Source organism: Budorcas taxicolor, chromosome 7, assembly GCF_023091745.1.
Source record: "Budorcas taxicolor isolate Tak-1 chromosome 7, Takin1.1, whole genome shotgun sequence".
Lineage (NCBI taxonomy): Eukaryota > Metazoa > Chordata > Mammalia > Artiodactyla > Bovidae > Budorcas > Budorcas taxicolor.
In genome coordinates this window covers 58144219-58167210 of record NC_068916.1, presented here as the reverse complement: position 1 = coordinate 58167210, position 22992 = coordinate 58144219, and the positions used below count along the sequence as shown (strand labels likewise).

General features: G+C 40.3%; 1 protein-coding gene across 1 annotated transcript in view; it reads right to left on the bottom strand.

Moving 5' to 3' along the window:
- Positions 1-2276: 2276 nt before the first annotated feature.
- STK32A (serine/threonine kinase 32A) overlaps positions 2277-22992 on the bottom strand; it is a 126305-nt gene continuing 105589 nt past the window's right edge. Inside the window, exons 8-12 of the mRNA XM_052643631.1 lie at positions 15382-15498; positions 12666-12791; positions 10896-11024; positions 2766-2833; positions 2277-2370 (exon numbers count right to left, since the gene is read on the bottom strand). Of these exons, the coding sequence (XP_052499591.1) occupies positions 2277-2370; positions 2766-2833; positions 10896-11024; positions 12666-12791; positions 15382-15498 (534 nt within the window). The remainder of the gene's footprint in view (positions 2371-2765; positions 2834-10895; positions 11025-12665; positions 12792-15381; positions 15499-22992) is intronic.

Genomic DNA, 22992 nt, shown 5'->3' with positions numbered 1-22992 from the left:
TCTAACTTGAACTACCTTGTGGCTCTGTAACCTGATGAGGACTGGAAATCTTATCTTAACCTCTCTCAGGCTGTGCCCTCTAGTCATTGGATCCAAGGTTCCTGAAAGCCCACAAAGGTGCTGCAGACACAGAAGAAGGTCACTGGAAGTAAAAACTAGATATTCGCCCTACAGAAATACCTAGTTGTATTGCGTTCCTATCCCATTATTAACTGAGTAGACATTAAATGGCACAAATGATTAACTCTCATCCCAATGGAGACCCTGCTAATCCCACTGCCCTTGGGTAAATCCTTCCAAAAGTCTCTCTACTGGGATGATAATAGACAAGGTCAGAGAAAGGGGGGGAACCAGGTGACTGGAGAGATGAGTCCACACACATCAGGGCTTGACTCCAAACAAATGAAAGATGGAAGTTGGTAAACATGCACGTGGCCCCTGGCACTCCTGATTACCAACGAGAAGCAGAATCTGGTCACCTCCTTACAGATTTGGTCAACCCCCCCTTGGGAAACTGAGCCATAATTTCTATATGGGAGAAAAACTAGCACAGACAGATCATGTGGGGGAAATGTAGAGAAAGGGAATCAAACAGAACATAGGATCTGGCCTTTAATTCTAAACAGAAATGTGGTTACTCTTAGAGCAGAGAGGCACTGTGTAGGTTTTCAAGGCCAGAAGTTCTTAACCATCATTGTTGAGTTTACAGTTCAGCATGGCTTTTCTTCTCATGTTGAGTTGCCCAGAGTGACCTCCCTTCTGGAAAAGTCCTATGTACCAGTGTCTGTTACTTCTGCTTGTTTCCACCTGTCTGGTCTCCCCTATTGACAACTTACTGCCGCCTTGATGAGCCCCATTCGCTCCATAAGGAAGGACAAGGTTTTGATGATCTGAATGGCTAAGAGTTACAACAGTCCCCCACCAAAAACCAGTTGCCAAAAAACAGTTCTTCTGCAAAGATCTTCTGTGTATCTGGAGAGTAGAGTTACATCTTAACTTAGGCAAGTTAAACTTTGCATTTGGCAGATAAAATATTGTAGATAGGCGATTCGGCCTGCCATTCTTTGCAGTAAACACAAGTAGGTATTGCTGTTCCCATAGTCAGTTTCCATGACCTTAGACCTCGCAGATGTGTGGGCATTCCACAGTTTGAAGTGTGAGTCTAGTCTACCAAGCCAATCTGTTCAATATTTTAGTGCATCTGGTATTAGCTTAAAATGAGACCCAAAAAAGTGAATCAAAGATGACTCGTTTCATTAGCGAAGGGCCTGAATGATATTGGGCTTCTCTAAGAAAACATACTCACCATATGTTAATGTATATTAAAGGGATTTTTCAAGGGTAAATTTTACTGTCTTCCAAATTCACCTCACATTCTAACTTAGACTATAACTCCCGTGTAAGATACAACGTCAGTATACTATAAGTTGGATGTGTTTTCAATGTGACAATGTTCTTTCTAATCCTGTCTGGACCCAGGTCTCTGATAGCCTTAAGAGGTAAACAGTTCTCAAGGAACATGCTTCTAGAAGAAGGCCAGTGGTGTGCTAAATATTTCAGAACTGGCTTGCTGGGAGAGGGGAACAAAGCCCTATTTGTGGCATCTGCCAGTTTCCATGGTAAAAGTATTTCCACCATCACCAGTTTCAACTTCTCAATGTCACATCACCGAACAGGGCGTTGGGGCATTTATGCCTAGCAGCTCTTACTAGCTGATACAAGCTGGTATAGTGTTCAAGTCCAGCACACCACTGGAGGGCCCTCACCAGTATGTGTTACTTCTTACCTGGTCCCACTCAATTCCTCCTGAATGCTTTCCTTATTCCTATTCAGTTGGGTTTGAGGATTCTGGCTGCCTTATGAAGTTTTCTAGCTCTCAAGGGCTTCACTCCATCAGCCACCGATGTCCATTTGTCACAGTGTAATGAGGAGTGGAAAAATAAATCTACATCCAAATATTCCTTTTAAAGTAAAAATAGAGGCTGTTAAAAGTAACAGGATGGTGGCAGTAAAAAGGCAGCGTAGAGCTCATCTAGTATCAACTTCTCGTTTTAGATGAACAAACTGAAGCAGAGAAAGGGATTAAGTGACTTGCTCAAGGTCACACAGTTATTTGTGAAACTAGTTCCCAGGAACCCAGGGACTCTTCCCTGCGTCATGCTGCCTCCTTCCCAAGGCATTCATTCACATTTTCTAAGGTGTGTGAGGTGTGGAGAGGTGAGAATTATTGTCAGCTCTTCCTGACGTGGAAATGTCCCAAGAAGATGATGAGGACTTCACAGATTGCTATTCTGACCATCCTCTCCTTTTGGGTCTTTGGTTTGTTCCAAGGCTTGATTTGCTTGTCTTTTATTAAAGTCCCTTTTGACTCTTAAAAGGAAAATATAAAGTAGGTTTATTCACTCAGGTGAGAAATAAAAGATTTAAACTTCTGAAATGATAGCATGAAGCCAAACAATTTATAAAGAAGCATGAATTGGGTAACCTTCTTAAAAATATCATTGATTTTAAATGTTGAAGTTCCCATTCTTCTGCCTGCCCCATCAACAGAGAGCTCATGCCAAGCTAATTTACCTATTATAATTTTTGAAATCTCTTACAAGAAAAAAGATTTATGAAATTTCTAGATTTTCTATTATGGGTATGCATCATTTTTGTAATTAGAATTTTAAAAATGGTTAAAAATATATCAAGACATTGCAAGTCAAATCTGACTTAAACAGTCCATCATTTGCTGAGCTGCTGTTCTTCCAGGAGTTACTTACTTTTCTCTGTTGAAAATTATGAACTCCTTTTGGACAGATTCAAGGTGCTCTTGAAGAAGGCATGTCTTCTGGGTGAACATTGGGGAAAAAAATAGAGACATAGTTAGCAGATGAATGGAGAGTCTCAAATAGCCAATAACTTACTGAGTGTCTGTTTAACTGAGTGGCCCAAATCAATTAAGACCAATGAGTCCTCAAAATAGATGCTATCTGAAAATTTGTAGCCAGAGTGAGACCACAATCAGATTAACAGAGGAGCAAATAGGAAAGAAAGAGAATAAAGTACAGCAACTCTGCTCCCCACAATGAGGCAGCAAGGATGAGAAGACCTGGGTTACGGTTTATGAGCTTGGTGTCTTTCAGCCATTTAGCACAAGAAACCATGGCTTCAAGACAGGCGGGTTCAAGTCTGTAATAAAATCCTTCCAAAAAACTTCTGATGAAAAATGTTCTTCTCAAAAGAAAAAATATTCTTGTTTTTAAATCTAAGAATTAGAAAATACTAAGTCCTCAAGCACTGGAGTTTTGTTTTTTCCCTTTCCTGAACAAATATTTAATTGTTAGAAGAATAAACTATTAAAAGGAGAGTAGCTCACATATATGCATTAATATATGGTATTTGTTTTTCCCTTTCTGACTTGCTTCACTCTGTTTGACAGTCTCTAGGTCCATCCATGTCTCTACAAATGACCCAGTTTCATTCTTTTTTATGGCTGAGTAATATTCCATTGTATATATGTACAACATCTTCAATCTATCCATTCATACAGCACAAACTAGCAACACTGTAAATCAACTATACCCTAATAAAAATAAATAAATTAAATTCTTTCAAAAAAAAAAAAAGGAGAGGAAATTTCAGAGAAGTGGCAAAGGAAGCAAAACAAAGGAGAGAAAGAAGACTCTGTTATATCTCCCTCTCATCCTCAAACTGGGGGATTTGTGACCCTGAGGGTTTCCAGTATCAGTCATAGGGAATCCCTGTGATCTGATAGAGCTCCTTGGAGCAAGATTTTGGAAAAAAAATTTTAACATTAAAATATTATATCAAAGTATATAAATAAATATTTAACATATTTATATAATACTTTTATATATTTTATACACATACATGTTTATACATTTATGTGTTTACATTTTACAGACAATATATTATAAACAAGTAAATATATAAACAAAAGTTATACAAAATTTAACATGAATATTTAAAATGTTAACATTTTAAAATATTTCAACATTAAAAATCAATATTATAATCAAAATGCAGAAATTTACTCATTTTTTTCTCTGTCATATATCTCTGCTTTATTTTAAAAAAAGATGTAAAATGCACACTCAGAGATGAATGTGTGATACAGCATTGCAGATGTCATGAGTCCCAACCCTGGCCCTAAGGGCTCATGTGAAACATTCTCTTTCCTCTGCTTTAACTGGAAAAATTTAAGAAGGGCAGCTACATGGACAAGTCCAAAGGATAAACAAGAAAGAGTATGAGGGAAAGGAGTGGGGAGCAATCAGAACGGAGGAATGAATGGGTCTTAGGTGATTGAGAAGAAAACTACTGGTTAAAAATCTTGGGAAGAGATGAGCAAACAATGATTAGACTAGTATAAGTACAAATGGCATCAGAAATATCTGAAGGGTTTAGAGCAGGTAGAAATCTCAGGAGGCAGAAAAAGAGGATTTAGGTCATTAGCTTCCATGGCAGACAGACTGACGTGCATCCGTCTTTTTGCTTCTTTACTTGAAAGAGGTTGGTGAGCAAGAGGGTCAGTGGAGAACACCCATGAAGCAAAGAAACAACAGAGCATCTCCCATGAGCATGAACAGAGGCATATACCACGAGCCATGGAAAAGAATGAAGCGAGAAGTCAGGAAGCAGAGTGGAAAAAGAAAACATGATAACAGCTAACTTTTGTTTTCTAGGGTTAGCAATTTTAATATTTCGTTTCTTTTAAAAAATTTTTATTTTACATGGGACTCTAGTTGATTTCTAATGTGTTAGTTTCAGGTATATGACAAAGTGATTCAGTTATATACAGCTATTGTATACATACAGCTATTCTCCTTTCAAACTCTTTTCCCATCTAGGTTATTACAGAATAGTGAGCAGAGTTCCCTGTGCTGTGCAGTAGATCCTTGTTAGTTATCTATTTTAAATATAGTAGTGTGTACATGTCAGTCCTAAACTCCTAGTTTATCCTTCTCCCATCCCTTTACCTTTCCCCATTGGTAACCATAAGTTCGTTTTCTAAGTCTGTGAGTCTATCTCTGTTTTGTAAATAAGTTCATTTGTATCATTTTTTTTAGATTCCACATATGAGTGGTATTATTTGATATTTATTCTTCTCTGTCTGACTCACTTCACTTAGTGTGATAATCTCCAGGTCCATCCATGTTGCTGCAAATGGCATTACTTCATTCTTTTTAATGGCTGAGTAATAGTCCCCATTGTATATATGTACCACATCTGCTTTAACAGCAGCTACCATTTTGGCAGACATGCGCTAATTGACTCAGAACAGTCTAGGAAGTAGGTACCAATACTAAAACTCCATTTTATAAATGCTGAAACTGAGACACAGGGAGAAAAGGAAAACAATAGCACTTTTACACTAATCAGACTAATTCTACAACTGTAGGTTGTAACCTTGACTGCAAACCCGAATCACCTAAATAACTTTAAAAAATTCCAATGCCCTGCCACACCCTGAGATTCAGATGAATGATGGTAATGTAGTGAGCTGCTAAGATGGGTCCTCACATTTTAAGACCCTTGAGTAGAAATCAAGTGCTACTTTGAGATTCATCATCTTTCTGAGCTTTCTTTGGGGGAAGACTGCTTGTTGTTTTGAAGCACAATCCTTTTTGTTTTCAAACTGATGCTGTAACATTAGGAGAAACTACAGCCAAATGGTGGCACAGGCAGCTCCAAACTGCCACCCCTCAGCAGAAAAAAAAAAAAAGCAGAAACTGTCAGGGCCCACACTGTCAAAACTCTGGAAAGCAATCAAAGGTTTACAGAGACCAAATGCCAAATCGAGAAAAAAGCAATTTAAAAATGGTCCTGCTGTTTAAGGAAATCTCTATCAAAATGTTAGCTGAACACAAGCCCAAATAAGAAAGACTGCAGTGACGATGCATGACAAGGGCTAGTCTTTGCAAAAACAGTTTGTAAAAGTCACTCAGAAGTACAAGGGTAGCCTTCAACAATCAAATACCAGCAAATCCTAGAGGAGGGAGGAGAGAATCCGATTTCTGGAGTTACCACATCCTAATTTTCAAATGTCATTTTTCGACAATAAGCCACAATGTATAAAAAGAAACAGGTAAGTATGACCCACTTGAAGAAGCCAAATAAACTGACATAAGTCATCCCTGAGGAAGCCCAAATACTGGACTGACTTGACAGACTTCAAAACAACCCTGCTAAATATGCTTGGGCTTCCCAGGTGGCGCTGGTGGTAAAGAATCTGCCTGCCAGTGCAGGAGATGGAAGACACGTGGGATTGATCCCGGGGTTGGGAAGACCCACTGGAGTAGGAAATGGCAAGCCACTTCAGAATTCTTTCCCAGAAAATCCCATGGACAGAGGAGCCTGGCAGGCTACCACCCATGGGGCTGCAAAGAGCTAGACACGACTGAATGACTGAGCCCGTAAATATGTTCAAAGAGTCTAAGGAAACCACATATTAGGCTACAAGACAGATCTCAATACATTTAAAAAGATAAACATCATACACAATTTTCCCTAGCCACAATGAACTGAAGCTAGAAATCAATAATAGAAGGAAAACTGAAAAATCCACAAATATGTGGAAATTAAACAACACATTCTTAAGCAACCTGTGTGTCAAAAAATAAACCACAAGAAGAATTAGGAGATACTTTGAGATGAATGAAACAAAAGTACAACATACCAAAAAGTGTGGGATGCAGAAGAAATAAATCAACAACTTTATACCTTGAGGAACTAGAAAAAGAAGAGCAAACTAAACACAAAGCAGAAAGATGGAAACAATAAAGATTAGAGCAGAGATAAATGAAACGGAATAGAAAGACAATAGAATCAATGACATCGAAAGTTGGTTCTTTGAAAAGATATCAAAACTGAGAAATGTTTAGTCACAAAGATAAAGAAAAAAAAGAAAAAAATGCACATAACTAAAATCATAAATGAAAGTGGAGACATTACTTCCAACCTTAAAGAAATAAGAATACTGTGAATAACTGTACACCTACAAATTAGAACATCTAGATGAAATGGACAAATTCTTAGAAACACAAATTACCTAATCTGACTCAAGAAGAAATAAGATCTCAGCAGATATTTCACAAGAGTAATCTACAAGTGAGAATAATCAAAAACTTTACAACAAAGAAAAGTCCAAAACCAGATGGTTTCAAAGGTAAATTCTAAATACTTAAGAATTAAGACCAATCTTTCACAAATTCTTCCAAAAATACAAGAAGAGGAAAGGTTTTCTAACTTATTCTATGAGGCCAGCATCACTCTGATAACAAAAATAAAGACATTATTAGGGAAAAAATGACAAACTAATATCCCCTGTGAACATAGATGCAAAATCTTAAGCAACATACAGCAAATAGTCCAATAGCATATTTAAAAATTACACAATGTGACCAAGTATGATTTATTGCTGGAGGGCAAAAATGGTTTAACATAAAAAATGCAGTCAATGTAATACTTCACAGTAATTGAAAACACACACACACACACACACACACACACCACAAACACCACACACACACACACACACGATGTCTCAACTGACCCAGAAAAGGCATTTGAAAAAATCAAAACCCTTCATGATAAAAACACTCAGAAAATAAGGAATAGAACTGAACTTCCTCACCATGAGTAAAGGCATTGACAAAAACCCCACAGATAGCATAATACTCAATGGTAAAAGGCTAAAGTCTTTCCTCTTAAGATCAGAAAAAGAACAAAGATACCTGCTTTCACTATTGCTAGTCAACATTGTATTGGAACTTCTAACTGGAGCAACCAGACAGGAAAAAACAATAAAGGAATCCAAACTGAAAAGGAAGAACTTAAAGTATCTCAATATACAGATGACATAATCCTATATATTAACATAGAAAACTACAGAGAATCCATCAAGAAGCTACTAGAGCTCATAAATGACTTTAGTTGCAGTGTACAAATTAATACCGAAAAATCACTTGTGTTTCTACATACCAGTAGTTAATCACCTAGGAAGAAATTAAGAAAAAATTCTATGTCTCCAAAAGCATAAAAGACCTAGAAATCAGTTTAACCAAGGAGGTGAAAGACTTATACTCTGATAAGTACGAACATTGCTGAAACAAATTAAAGAAAGACCAGTGGTTTGGGGAGTATTGAGAAATTTTGGATAGACAGTGGTAGTGGGTACACAACATTGCAAATGCACTTAATAAATTGTACACTTAATAGTTAAAACGGAAAATTATTTTATACATGTTTTACCATAATAAAAAGGTTATAAACAAGACAAGCAAAAAGACTGTAAAGAGAATGTAAACTTTGATTAACAACGTAAAGGCCTTTCTTTATCATGAGCAAAGCCACCTCTTAGCAAATGATTCTGAGACTGACATGATACTTGGGAGAAAGAAGAAATTGCTTTTTCTTCTCCTTGGCGTTAGGAAATGTCAGAGGTTCTGTACTGTGGGTGAGTGGCTCATAGCCTTTCCCATGGGAGATGTGGGAGTTTGCCCCTGCGACCTGGTGGCTGGGCACAGGTTAGGTCTAGGACAAGAGGGGATCACAGGAAGATGTCCTGTGGGTGGAGCTTGACCTTGTAATTCTAAGAACAGCAATGACCAGTCTTCACGGTTAATGTGTTGACCAAACACTGGTTGAGCCTCTCCTATATTACATGCACTCTTGGGGTACCATGAAGACAATGTGGGTAAGACTGACACTTGGTCTTTGCACAGGAGAAGCCTTATTTTAGTGGGACGGAAAAAGACACACAAATAAGCATAAATAAAATATTTATAAACTATGGGTTCAATCCAAGGGTTGGGAAGATCCAGTGGAGGAGGGCATGGCAACCCACTCCAGTATTCTTGCCTGGAGAATCCCATGGACAGAGGAGTCTGGCCTCCTCCTCCCCAGAGGAGTCCATGGAGTTGCAAGAGTCAGACATGACTGAGCGACTAAGCATATAAGCACAAGGTCACAAAGGAGGTAAAAACAGGGGCTGAGAAAGAGGGCACCTCACCTTTGATTAGGAGGCATTTGGGATATAAACAGGGGAGCCAGCCCCCTAAGTGAAGGTCCACGAGGAGAACATTCCAGAAAATGGAAGAGCAAGGGCCAGACACTAGCAGGGCCTATGTATCTTGACGATTTTGAGTGAGGTCAAGAATGGCATAGTACAAGGATGGGGAGGAGGGTAGACAGATCATACAGAGCAAGGAAGGCATGGCAAGAAGTTACTCATAAATTGCTGTTATCTCTAAAACTTGAAAAAACTTATAATTAAGGTGATGTCTTGTTCTTGGCTACATTTGGAGGTCTGTTAACAGAGGAGCCTACATAGGCAGCTCTCTGGGGGAAAAGGGAGGAACTAGCCAGGAGAAGCCAGTTGGTTATGATATGAAGAGCAACAGATCATTAGGAGGAAGGTGGGTAAAGTGAAAAGCAACAAGCAAGATGGGTTTGTGGTACAGTGAAGCATTCCTTGGAGAGCCCTAGAAAACACTTAAAGATGGGAATCCTCTCAGAGGCCAATTCTGCGGACAAACAGGATGTGGACTTTGGTTAATTGACCATTAAAGGGTACAGTATGCCCTGAGGACTAGAGAATTTAGGAACATTGAGAATAGTTGCTTGTTTGCAGAGCCATTTTAACCACAAGATTATGCAATCTCTGAGAACAGGGATGTCAGTGAATGCAGGAATTATATCTTATTCATATCTCTTTCCAGTGTCTAGCACAGAATGCGGCAGATAATAGGGATTCAATAAAAATAGCCTAAGCAAATGGATACAGAGGGACGGAAGAATGGATGACCATTAGTTGAGTGTGTAGGGAGATGGATGGATGGTTGAGTGGATGAATAGACGATCATTGTTGTTGTTTAGTCGGTAAATTCTGTCTGACTCTTTGGCGACCCTGCAGACTATAGCCCACCAGGCTCCTCTGTCCATGGGATTTCCAGGCAAAAGTACTGGAGTGGGTTGTCATTTCTTTCTACAAAGGATCTTCCCATTGGCAGGTGGATTCTTTACCACTGAGCCACCAGGCAAGCCCATGGGTGATCAGAGGCAAGGTGAATACTTAATGCTTCACCGTCATTATTATACACAAAACCTTACTGTGTAAAATCCTACTGAGCCCCTGTAAGTTACTTTTCTGAAATCTGACCTCTAAACTCTGACATAGTACAATGTAGTTACTTATAAAATTAATTTGATTCAGCCTGAAATCCAGCAATAATGCTCAACCATATAATTCCATCTTTTCTGTGACTGGATACCCACTTCTGCTAGCCCTGACATCAGGAGATTCTGCTTCTACCAAAGACCAGATATGCCCCTCTAGAATTGGCTGCTCCCAGTGATCCCTCAAAAGAATGGGGCCCCAAACAGCTGGGACACAGCTTAGTGACTAAACAACATTTTCCATCATTTTAGGGATAGTAACCTGACCTACGGAGAAGGCAATGGCACCCCACTCCAGTACTCTTGCCTGGAAAATCCCATGGATGGAGGAGCCTGGTGGACTGCAGTCCATGGGGTCGCTAAGAGTCGGACACGACTGAAGCGACTTAGCAGCAGCAGCAGAACCTGACCTAGGCTTCGCCAATTAGATTCCCTTCCAGGAGATGGCAAAATTTGAATTGAGAGTTACGAGAAGGCACTAAGGGAATCAAGTTAATTGCAGAGGCGCAGAGGCCTGGCTAGGACATTCAGACGTAAAAGATTGCTACTGGGATGCCCAGGGCTTCCCTTTCAGAAGCCGGGGTGTTCAGCTCCTTCTCACAGTCATGAAGCTGCCAGTTCCTGCGGGAAGCTCACCCACTGGAAGCTTTCCAACAAACGGCAGCAGACGTGAAGATTCCCACGACCCTGAGGGTGAGGGGGCTGCTTACCTGAGAGGAATCGCATTTCCTCATCTCCTTCTCCTTCTTGGCCAGACGCTTCTTTTTCTTGTGAAGAGGCTTGGACTCTAAAATCATTTCTTCGAGTTCAAAGGTGGGGTCACAATTCAGCCTGCCTTTCTGCAAGGGAAGACAGGTTGACTGATTCCTTGCTTTTCTGTATCATTCTACAAATAGACCAGACTGGATAAGGAGATTATAATTCAGTCCTGCAGGAACAGTCCAAGAATAACCAGCTGGGATTTCCACTCAAAGTTTTAGTTAATTTATCGCCAGTCTTCTTTTTCATGTTCTTTTTGTATTTTGTTTATTTTTCTAAACTCCCAAGGAGCCTTCCAAGAGTTAGAAAGAAAATTCTATTATAATTATTTTTCTAAAGTTTGCCTTCTGGGGCTATGTTTCTCAAAGTAGGTTCAGTGGTGGATCAGAATGACCCTAAGTTGATTCCTAGTTCCCCAACCAGACTTTCAGAATCAGTGTTTCTGAACACCAGGCCAGGAAATTGCATGCGTAACAAGCTCCCCAGATGATTCAGTTTCACAATTAAATAAGAGAAGCACACACACAGGTCTCTGGAGGCAGTGCTGATGGGGTGGTGCGTGAAAGAGTAGAAAGATGCCTAGATCTCCAAGGCCGCACGTGTCAGCCAAGAGTGCAAGCTGTCCCTGCTGGACCCCAAGGAGCGGCCAGGTAGGACCCCACCTCCTGTTGCTCCAGAAGGTAGCATTCCCCCATCCCAGAATTCCTCCCCATTGCCTTCTGGTGCCTCTTGCTTTGTACCCCAGCCACCCACCTGCTGTCTGTACGTGAAGGATCACACCCCCACATGCCCATTGCAGGTGTCTGGCCTGGGATTAAGAACAGAAAACTCTGGATTGTTTCTGTAGGCTCCCTTAAGAGATGATTATTCTGCCAATCTGCTTACAACTGAGTGTGTAGAATCAGGCTGTGGGGAGAGAGGGGTTAGAGGTCTCACTTGGCTCCTTGGCTGGAGCTCAGTAGACTGCAGGAAGCCACAGATGGTTTTTGGCTAGGTACATCTGGTGGGACTTATTTCCCTTTGCTTATTAGTCATTGAGAATATGGTTCCCAGTGTAGAACCACCAGTTAAAGTGAAGTCACTCAGTCGTGTAAGACTCTTTGTGACCCCATGGACTGTAGCCTACCAGCCTCCTCTGTCCATGAGATTTTTCCAGGCAAGGGTACTGAAGTGGGTTGCCATTTTCTTCTCCAGGGGACTTCCCAACCCAGGGATCGAACTTGGGTCTCCTGCATTTCAGGCAGACGTGTTACCATCTGAGTCACCAGGCAAGTCTGAACTACCAGAGGATGAGGAATGAATGGTAAAAGCAAATATCTAACCCAAACAGCTTTCGATCCTCTGACTCACAGAACTCCTTGGATACACATTCCTACATCTTTGGAATCAGAGAGAATGTTTTAAATTGGCAGATTCCTGGAAAAGACGATTTGTAGGATTAGGACTTGTTTCCACTAAAAAGTAAGCCACAAAAAAGTAGTTAGGAGCTAGAACTCCCAACACTGACCTAGACTGGAATCCCAGCTTAGCCACCTGCTAGCTATGTGACCTTTGTCAGCCAACTTACCCTGTGTGTGCCTTGTTTTTCTCATCTGTAAAACAGGAACGTTGACTGTCTTACAACACTGGTGTGGTTATCTGATGAGACCAGGTATATATCTGGCACACAGAAGAATATGCAATGAATGAGAGTTATTAAGGGTTTATTAGGATTGACTCACGTTAGGAACAAATCCTGGAATGAGCCTCTTCTGCAGAACTGCATCCCAGTTCATATCATTCATATATGGGAAGTTTTGAATATCGGACAAATGGGAAAATCGGTGGTCCGGATTCAGTTCAAGTAGCTGCCAATGGAATACAAACACCAAGATCATGAACAAGGTCACTTGGGGAGCAAAAAATCATAAAGATTCCCTATAAATATTTTCAGGAATAGGATTGACGGAAACAAGCAGTGTTTTCCTTCCTTAGTCCTATAAACAAATAATATAGACAATAATGAGTGGTCAGAATGAAATGTAAGTTGGTCATGTGGTGAGTGAAAACAGCTTGTCCTCCTGAGTCAAACATGTTTGATTCCTGATTCCGTAACTGATTAATGATGCACAAGTTTGTTCTCTAAACCTCAATTTACCCATCTGTAAAAAAGGGATAATAACCTATTTCATTAGGTTTAGCTATGACTAAACATGGCTATGTTCAAATAAGGCTATGTTTAAAGTGACTAAGAAATCTGTTCTTCTTGAGTGGAAAAATGTACATTGGATTTAACACATGAAATTCATTTCACACTAAAAGTTTTAGCAATGTTTATAACTAATCAATATATGCTGGGACTGATACAGATAAGATATCATTAAGATTACTGCAACAGTTCTGGGTTTTGTGAACTGAAATTAAAGATTTTGTTTCCTTACTCGAACCACCCTAGAACCAATATCATTATAGTCCTGTGGTTCGGATGGGAAGGAGCAATTCCTCTTGAGAATTGACCTGAAGGTGATCACTGTGGGTCATCAGGGTGCAATTCTGGGGTGAGAAGGCTGTCTTGGAACTAAGGAAAATTTGCTTATGGAAAATGACCTCTGCCCCTATTCTTTATTTTTGGCATCGCCAACAGCAGTATCCCTATTGGAAAACAGAACACTTGACCCAGAGACAAGAGACATAGGTTTTGAAGTCTTAGTCCACAAAGCTCTTTTCCTTGACCAGCTACGACCTGTGACGTTTCCTCTTTTCAGAAAAAAGGCAAGTTCATCCTCTTGGGCTCCTCATTTTTCTTTTACATAATAACACATGATTGAGATTCTGCCTCCATTATCCTTAATCTTCCTGGTGAACATGGGTACGTTGAAATCTCTGATGAAAATCATTGGACCTCATTAGTTCAAATTCCAAATTTTACCACTTGTCAGGCTGTGTGTTAGGTGCTGAAGACACCATGGTGAACAAGTCAGATGTGGTCCTTCCCTCATGCAGCTTGAGAGCGATGGTATTAACCCAAGAGTCACACATGCACAGTGTGTAATTTCAAATTGTGAAAACTATGATGAAGGAAAGTTCATGCTTGTGTGAGCTGACAACAGAGGGAGGCTCCCTGAAGAAGGGAGATTTGAGCTGAGATCTAAAGCTGTGTTTCTCAAACTATGCAGAAGGGCTAGATACTTCTCTTTGGTTTAATTTCCAACCCACTGAAACCAATATGTGGTGTTATTGTGTGTGGCTAGTACGGAACACTACGCCATGTGCAACTGGTGATTTGAGCTTGAATCACCACATAGGCTGGTGCCCTGTTCAGTGGGAGGAGTCCACTGACCATGTGGTTTGAGGCATCAGCAGTATCAAATTGCTATACAAGTTTTTTTTTAACACTTCTCTGCATTTCTGTGTTTTGTTATGGACCCAGTGGGGAGTAATTAATGTACTTGGACCACTTAGTGAATCACATTGAGTAGTAATGATCTAAAGAAAGGAACTGGGGATGGGAGCAGTGTTCTAGGCAGGGAGACTAGCGCATGCAGAAGCCTGTGGTGAGAGCCTGGTGTATGAGGGTGAGGTCAGGGAGGGGAAAGAGAAGGGAAAAGGAAGCACAAAGCAGTTTGTGTGTCATCAAAAGGGGGACAAAAGTCCAAAATAAGACTTGAGGGGTAGTTAGAACCTTTACACCATACAAATTATTTTGATCTTTATCCTAAGAACAGTAGGAAAACAATGACCTGTGCTTCGAATAGGTCCCTGTGGGGCAGAGCGGAGAACGGAATGGAATGTATTTGAAAGTGTTCAGGGTAAACAAAACTTGATGGCAGTAGGACTGTGAAGAAAATAGGGGAGTGGGAGAGAAGTGTCAGGTTCAAAAGGTATTTAAAAGGTCAGATAACAGAATGCGGTGATGGACTGGATATGAGGATGATGAGTGATCTCTGGTTCTGCCTGTATAAGTGGGTGGATGGAGAGGCCAGTGACGGAGCGAGGAAACACTGGAGAAAGTCCAGGAAATACAGGGTTCAAGAATTCCATCTGGGGCACACGGAATTTGAAATGTCTTTTGAGACATTCAAGAGGACATGTGCATTGCCTTATTAACGAAGCCAGGTATTTGAAATCTGTTAGCTGCAAAACCCGCTCCAGAAATGTATATTATTATGACGGCCTCCAGTATCATAACCATTTTTTTGTTTTGATGTGGACTGTTTTTTTTTTTTAAGTCTTCATTGAATTTGTTACAATATTGCTTTTGTTCTTTATGTTTTGGTTTTTTGGTGGTAAGGCAGGTGAGATCTTAGTTCCCTGGCCAAAGCTTGAACTCCCAACCCCTGCATTGGAAGGCAAAGTCTTAACAACACTGGACATCCAGGGAAGTCCCTGTAACTTAAATTTCAAACCAGATTGCCTGCTTTTTATTACTTCCTTTTGTCATGCATTCATCCTTCTTACCTTTTTAAGAAGGGATACCATCTCCTGTGACCAGGCAGAAGGGTAAGTCACTAGTGCTGTCTCAAACATGTGTGCAATTTCCTTGCTGGAAGTACTGGAGCGAATATGATAAGGTCTCTTAAAAGAGAGAAGTGAGAGTCTTCATTTTTATAGGGTAAAAGGAAAAACATTGCTTTGTAAATGTTTCCAAGCTAAATTTTCAATCAATAAAATATCAACAGGATTTTCTAATCCCCTCCAGCTGATTGTTTTGTTGCCATATGCAGCTACAGTACATGGTTGCCACATTTCCTGCTTTTTAAAAAGATACAGAAAGACTACAGTTTCTCATGAAACCTCCGAGTTCTTAAAAGCTGGCAATCCCTCTGGGTAAAAGAAACTTTTCTGTGAGCTAAATACGCCTCTGAGATGGCAATTTGGAGCTGTCTTATAAGGTTAACTTACAGAGGATTTACCTAAAATACTGAACAGTGCGTAGTGTTAGTCGCTCAGTCATGCCAGACTCTGCGACCCCGTGGACTGTAGCCCGCCAGGCTCCTCTGTCCGTGGAATTCGCCAGGCAAGAACACTGGAGTGGGTTGTCATTCCCTTCTCCTGGGGATCTTCCCAACCCAGGGATCAAACCTGGGTCTTCTGCATTGCAGGAGGGTTCTTTACCATCTGAGCCACCAAAGAAGCCCAGTGCTCAGTAAATAGAAGTTTTAAAAATTATTATTTAAGTGCTGATTATACAGAGATTGAGAGTTTTACCAGGCACAAACCTCTTTTTACTTGCTTGAATCATAAGGACAAAGTTCAGGTTGGAAGGTTACACAGAATACTTCAACCCCCGCTCCAAATGCAATGAGCCGCTAGTTCTGTGGAGCTGGGTGGAGAATTTTATGATGAGGCAAAACTATTTTTAGTTTGAAGAGAGCCAGACTCTGCTATAATTTTAACTTGGGGGAACGAAGGAAAGAAATGAAAGGAAGTAATTTGTTAGTAATTTTCACAGATGTCCACTAGAGGGCAGCCTTTACCAATGTTGATTTCTTTGTTTCATAAAGGATTTGCCCTGGGATTCTCTCTATGTAAAGCGAGCTACTTAAAGGTAGCTGCTGCTCCTGTTAAGTCGCTTCAGTCGTGTCCGACTCTGTGCGACCCTATAGAAGGCAGCCCACTAGGCTCCTCTGTCCCTGGGATTCTCCAGGCAAGAATACTGGAGTGGGTTGCCATTTCCTTCTCCAATGCATGCCTGCCTGCTAAGTCGCTGCAGTTGTGTCTGACTCTGTGCGACCCTATGGACAGCAGCCAACCAGGCTCCTCTATCCACAGGATTCTCTAGGCAAGAATACTGGAGTGGGTTGCCATTTCCATACCATATTCACATTTTTTGCCCTTGGGACCTAGCACCTAGTAAGTGCTCATTATATGTTTGTTGAATGAACAAAATTTTCACATTAGATTAACCAACAATAGGACGGTGACTATGGCTATGTACATTTATCCTGTGCCTGGTTCTTTCAAGGCACAATGACCGTGGACTGATAAATTGGGAGAAATGAAAGAGTTTAATTTTTTCCTTGTTGATATCTGTATTTGAGGTATATGAAGTATATGAAGGTCATATAATGTAATTAAATATTTGAGCTTTGAAGGCAAAAGGATTTGAGCGCTAAACTGAGTCAATTTCCCTTTTGATGCCTTCTTCTGTAAAATGAACCACCTTAGAGGATTGTTGGGAAAATTAAATGACATGATACATGTAAAGTTCTCAATACAGTGACTGATATATATTAGACACAATACAGGAGAGATATTATTATTATTGAAATAAAGGTAAAAAGAATGGTGGATATATTGAGTTGGACAAAAGGTTCATTCAGGTTTTTCCAAACAATCTCATAGAAAAACCTGAGTGAACTTTTTGGCCAACCCAATAAATGTAGATAATGAATAGGAAGATCAATAAAGGTGATGTGAAGGAACTCTTAGTTCTAAACATGCCATGTCAACACCTGTTACCCAGGGAACCAGGAAGTGCTAGGTCTGACTCCCTAAAAGGGAGCTTAGCCAAACTTTATTTTTTTTATGTGAGGTTTAAAAACACCTGCCACATACTTTCCTCCCTCAAGACTGAATAAATGACCATTATCAATTCATCAGTTTCAGTAATGACAGAGGGGAAGTAACCCTTGTAACTCAATACCAGAAAAAGAGTATACCTTATCAACATCATCAATGTTTATTGACTGTTTGCAAGCCAAGGGCACTGTGGGTCACTATCTGTGATTCACTGCATGTTTACCATTAAGAGCTAGGGCAAGTTGACACACTCAAGCTTCTGGGGTTATATGTGTGTGTATATATATTTTTTCTTTTTTAAAATTTTCTTCTTCAGTCCACTTATATTTCTAAACCTAATTCTGAGACATCTAAATACACAATACTTTGATAAACTAATAAATTACCTGACAATGCTGTAAGCAAATGCTTTAAGATTATGCTGCATTTTTCCTTTTATTTTAGAAGGCCATAGGGCTGAATTCAATATATATATTTTTAAATATTCATGGTCTGTCCACTTGTTCCAAATAGTCCAACTGCCTTTTTATTATATAATAACATATTTTTCTAGTTCTAAATTTTAAAATCCACATTAAGCCATCAACAACCAGAACTGTATATGTATTCACTTATCAAATATTGACTGAATGCCTGTAATGTTCCAGCACCTCTGCTGGGCACTGGGGATACAATGAAGACAGGACAGATGGGATTTCTACACTGGTAGAGCCTATAGTCTACTCAGTGAAGCCATGAATAATTACAGAGATGGTACAGATATACATACACATTCACACAGAAATCAATGGGATACAGTGATATAAAGAAAAATTACAGTGTACAATGACAGGATCTAGCAGACAATTCTAGGGTAGCATACAAATTAAGAATGAGAATATAAAGAATAAACAAGATGGAAAAGGTAAAATGTTAGATGGGACAAAGTGTTGTGATTAGCCTCTAATTAAAATAAATAAATTTAAATTAAAAAAAAAGCAAAAAGCTTCTTCCAAGGATGTACAATTAGTGCAAAACAACGTATGTCCCTATCATAAGCTAATACTATGGGTATTACAAGACTAGAGAAGACATGGACCTTGCCTTTACAATGTGAGCCGGGACGCAGAGATGACAAAGCAGCTTAAGGGCTAAGGGACCCATTCCTTCATCAAGACCACAGGCAGGCTGCTGCACTGCAGGGATGTTTCAGGCACATGCCCCTTTGAAGCATATGAAAGTGAAACGCGCTCCGTCACGTCCAACTCTTTGCAACCCCGTGGACTATACAGTCCGTGGGATTCTCCAGGCTAGAATACTGGAGTGGGTAGCCTTTTACCTACTTCTCCAGGGGATCGCCCCAACACAGGGACTGAACCCAGGTCCCTCACGTTGCAGGCGGATTCTTTCCCATCCGAGCCCCCGGGGAAGCCCTGGAAGCATGTATTTTTCTGCAAATCACAATTTGTCCATGTGGAGGGAATGACTGCTTAGCGCCTTTCTTCTGTGGTTTATTTGTGTTGCTAGTTGTAATTAAATGTTGCTATTTCATTTCTTTGAGTTGGCTATATTTTGAAACGTAATTACATAGAGCCTCCTTGGTGATTCTCTCCAAGAATATGTCAGAATTGATTTGTATTGACTTATTTCCCCATATATTCAACAAACATTTGTCAGATACCTATTTACAGCTAAATACTGTGGATAATACTAAACTATATAAAACACTGGCTTCACCTTTAATAAATTTATCCTCTAATAATATAGAAGAGATTAAAAACATAAACATTGATATAGCTAGAAATATTTACAAGGGCAATGCATTTATGAAATGGCTTTAATCCTAAAACAGAAAATAGACTTAGGTGTTCTGATATAGAGAGTTCTACATTTCATCTTAAGTGAAAACAGTCTCAACAGAAAGGTTAAAGCATAATTTTATTTTTACTGAAACAACAATAACAATATGTATGTGCATGTGTGTAAGAATAGACTATCCTTATAAGAGCAGAAAAGGTTTGGAAGTGAATACACTGTGAAAGATGAGATTTGGAAGGTCAAAGGAGGCTTTGCTTCAGAGGATGTGGTTGAATTCTACCTTCATTTTTCTGCGTTTCTATATTTTTTCAATAATTTTAAATTCAGAAGGGTTATAAGAGAGTAGTGAAATTGCTCAGTTGTGCCCAACTGTTTGTGTAGCCTGCCAGGCTCCTCTCTCCGTGGAATTTTCCAGGCAAGAATACTGGAGTGGGTTGCCATTTCCTTCTCCAGGGGATCTTCCCAACCCAAGAATCAAACACTGCAGGGGCACCCATACTGCAGGCAGACTCTTTACTGTTTGAGCTACCAGGGAATATCCATATATAAGAGAGAGAAAGTTCATAAGTATTTGGAAGATACACAAATCACTTTAGCTAGAGAGATCAGAGAAAGTTTCTTCAGAGAAGGAGCTGTGTTGTCGAGGTCCCTGAAGAATGGGTAGGATCTGATATGAAAAGACCTGGAGAAAGGCTTTTCCTGGCAAAGAAATTTGGGACAGGCCGATGAAAGTGAAAGTGGAGAGTGAAAAAGTTGGCTTAAAGCTCAACATTCAGAAAACGAAGATCATGGCATCTGGTCCCATCACTTCATGGGAAATAGATGGGGAAACAGTGTCAGACTTTATTTTTTTGGGCTCCAAAATCACTGCAGATGGTGACTGCAGCCATGAAATTAAAAGATGCTTGCTCCTTGGAAGAAAAGTTATGACCAACCTAGATAGCATATTCAAAAGCAGAGACATTACTTTGCCGACTAAGGTCCTTCTAGTCAAGGCTATGGTTTTTCCTGTGGTCATGTATGGATGTGAGAGTTGGACTGTGAAGAAGGCTGAGTGCCAAAGAATTGATGCTTTTGAACTGTGGTGTTGGAGAAGACTCTTGAGAGTCCCTTGGACTGCAAGGAGATCCAACCAGTCCTTTCTGAAGGAGATCAACCCTGGGATTTCTTTGGAAGGAATGATGCTAAAGCTGAAGCTCCAGTACTTTGGCCACCTCATGTGAAGAGTTGACTCATTGGAAAAGACTCTGATGCTGGGAGGGATTGGGGGCAGGAGGAGAAGGGGACGACCGAGGATGAGATGGCTGGATGGCATCACAGACTTGATGGACGTGAGTCTGAGTGAACTCTGGGAGATGGTGATGGACAGGGAGGCCTGGCGTGCTGTGATTCATGAGGTCGCAAAGAGTCGGACACGACTGAGCGACTGAACTGAACTGAACTGAAGTCTGTCCTTTGTTAGAAATGAACAACCTACATGAAATATAAGGATTCTGAGAAGCTCTACAGTTTAGACACCTCCTGAACTTTATTCAAACTTAATTTAGCGATTTCTAAACTTATTCAAAGAGTTATTTTTTTAAAAAAAAAAACCAAGTTTATCTTAGGAAATATCTTTATAGGCAAAGGAATGAGAGGAAGCCCTTTGAGGGATGCCTTGAGAGATGAGGAAGTCCAAAGAGGCTGAAGTGAGTTTGCGAAGAGTCAGCATCGTTCATACTGAAGCAAAATCTGATAAGTTAACCTGATACTACAGAGCCAAGGGTGACCAGCTAGGATGTCTGAAGAGTGTGTGGGGAGGGGACGGTGGCTAAGGCAGGTGAAGGGTATATGCGTGTGAGGAATGAGGGGCAACATTTCTTCTTCACTAGGAAAAGTGAGATTTGTGCTTTTCAAAAGAGACTCTGCCTTGCCAAGTTCATTGCAGCATTAGTCACAGCAGCCAAGACACCAAAACAACCTAAATGTCCACTAACAGATTAATAAAGATATGTGTATATGTAATATATATATATTTATACACATATATATATTTATATGGGGCTTCCCAAGTGGTGCGAGTGGTAAAGAACCCGCTTGCCAGTGCAGGAGACACGGCACACACAAGCTCAATCCTTGTGTCGGGAAGATCCCCTGGAGTAGGAAACGGCAACCTGTTTCAGTATTCTTGCCTGAAAAATTCCATGGACAGAGGAGCCTGGCAGGCTACGGTCCACGAGGCCACAAAGAGTTGGACACGACCAAGTACACATATTTACACATAATATTCATATGTCTGTGTTCAGTCACTCAATCATGTCTGACTCTTTGCCACCGTTTGGACTGTAGCCCACCAGGCTCCTCCGTCCATGGGTCTCTCCAGGCAAGAATACTGGAGTGGGTTGCCCTTCCTTATCTAGGGGATCTTCCCAACCCAGGGATTGAACCCATGTCTCCTGAATTGCAGGAGATATGGATATATTATAAAATAATAATGGAGCATTATATATGACATATAAAATATATATTCACATACAATATGGAATGTTATTCAGCCATAAGAAAAAAGGAAATCCTGATGTTTGTAACAACATAGATAGACCTTGTGTCCAATATGCAAAGTGAAATAAGTCAGACAGAGAAGACAAATACTGCATGATATCATTTACATGGGATCTTTGGGGGAAAAAGTCAAGCTTATAGAAACAGTAGAATAGTATAGTTGCCAAGTGGGGAAAATAGAGAGAGGCTGGTAAGAGCATACACACTTTTAGTTATGAGCTGAATAAGGAAAAGGAAAAGGAGGCACAGAAGATGAGATGGTTAGATAGCATCACCAACTCAATGGACATGGATTTGAGCAAACTCTAGGAGACAGTGGAGGGCAGAGGAGCCTGGTGTGCTGCAGTCCATGGGGTCACAGAGAGTCAGACACGACTTAGGGACTGAACAACAACCACAACAAATTTAAGTGTAACATTCACTGTGCTGCTGCTGCTAAGTTGCTTCAGTCGTGTCCGACTCTGTGCGACCCCATAGACAGCAGCCCACCAGGCTCCCCCGTCCCTGGGATTCTCCAGGCAAGAACACTGGAGTGGGTTGCCATTTCCTTCTCCAATGCATGAAAGTGAAAAGTGAAAGTGAAGTCGCTCAGTCATGTCTGACTCTGAACGACCCCATGGACTGTAGCCTACCAGGCTCCTCTGTCTGTGGGATTTTCCAGGCAAGAGTATTGGAGTGGGGTGCCATTGCCTTCTCCGACATTCACTATAGCTGATAACGTATATGTAGATACAAAGTCAGCAACCTAACAGTCACTTTTTTTCACCTTTCTTAAGCAAAAGAAGAAAAGAAAAATGAAACTAATGGTGTTAATACATTCTCAGTTACATCCAATCACAGGGAACTACCGTGAGGTACAATAATATGGGAGGGAGAAAAAAAAAAATCTCTTCTTAGCAAAATTAGGCATTTTCTGAATTTAAGAAATGTTACTTTTAAAAGGAAACTACTCTAATTTGCCACTGAGCCCAGAACCCGAGAGCCAAATGAAAGACAGAAATGCAACAAGACAGGGCATGAATTGTGTTGGATTAATAATTCACACTCCCTTTGGGGAAGTGTGTCTGAATCAAAGCCCTAGACTATAACTGCAAAATGATTTTCTTTAAACAAACAAATATATTTATATAAGATAGGGCATGAGGTATATTGATTTTCCCTCTCTGGGTGTTAATAATTTCCCTATAATTCATTTAATTTTATCTGCAT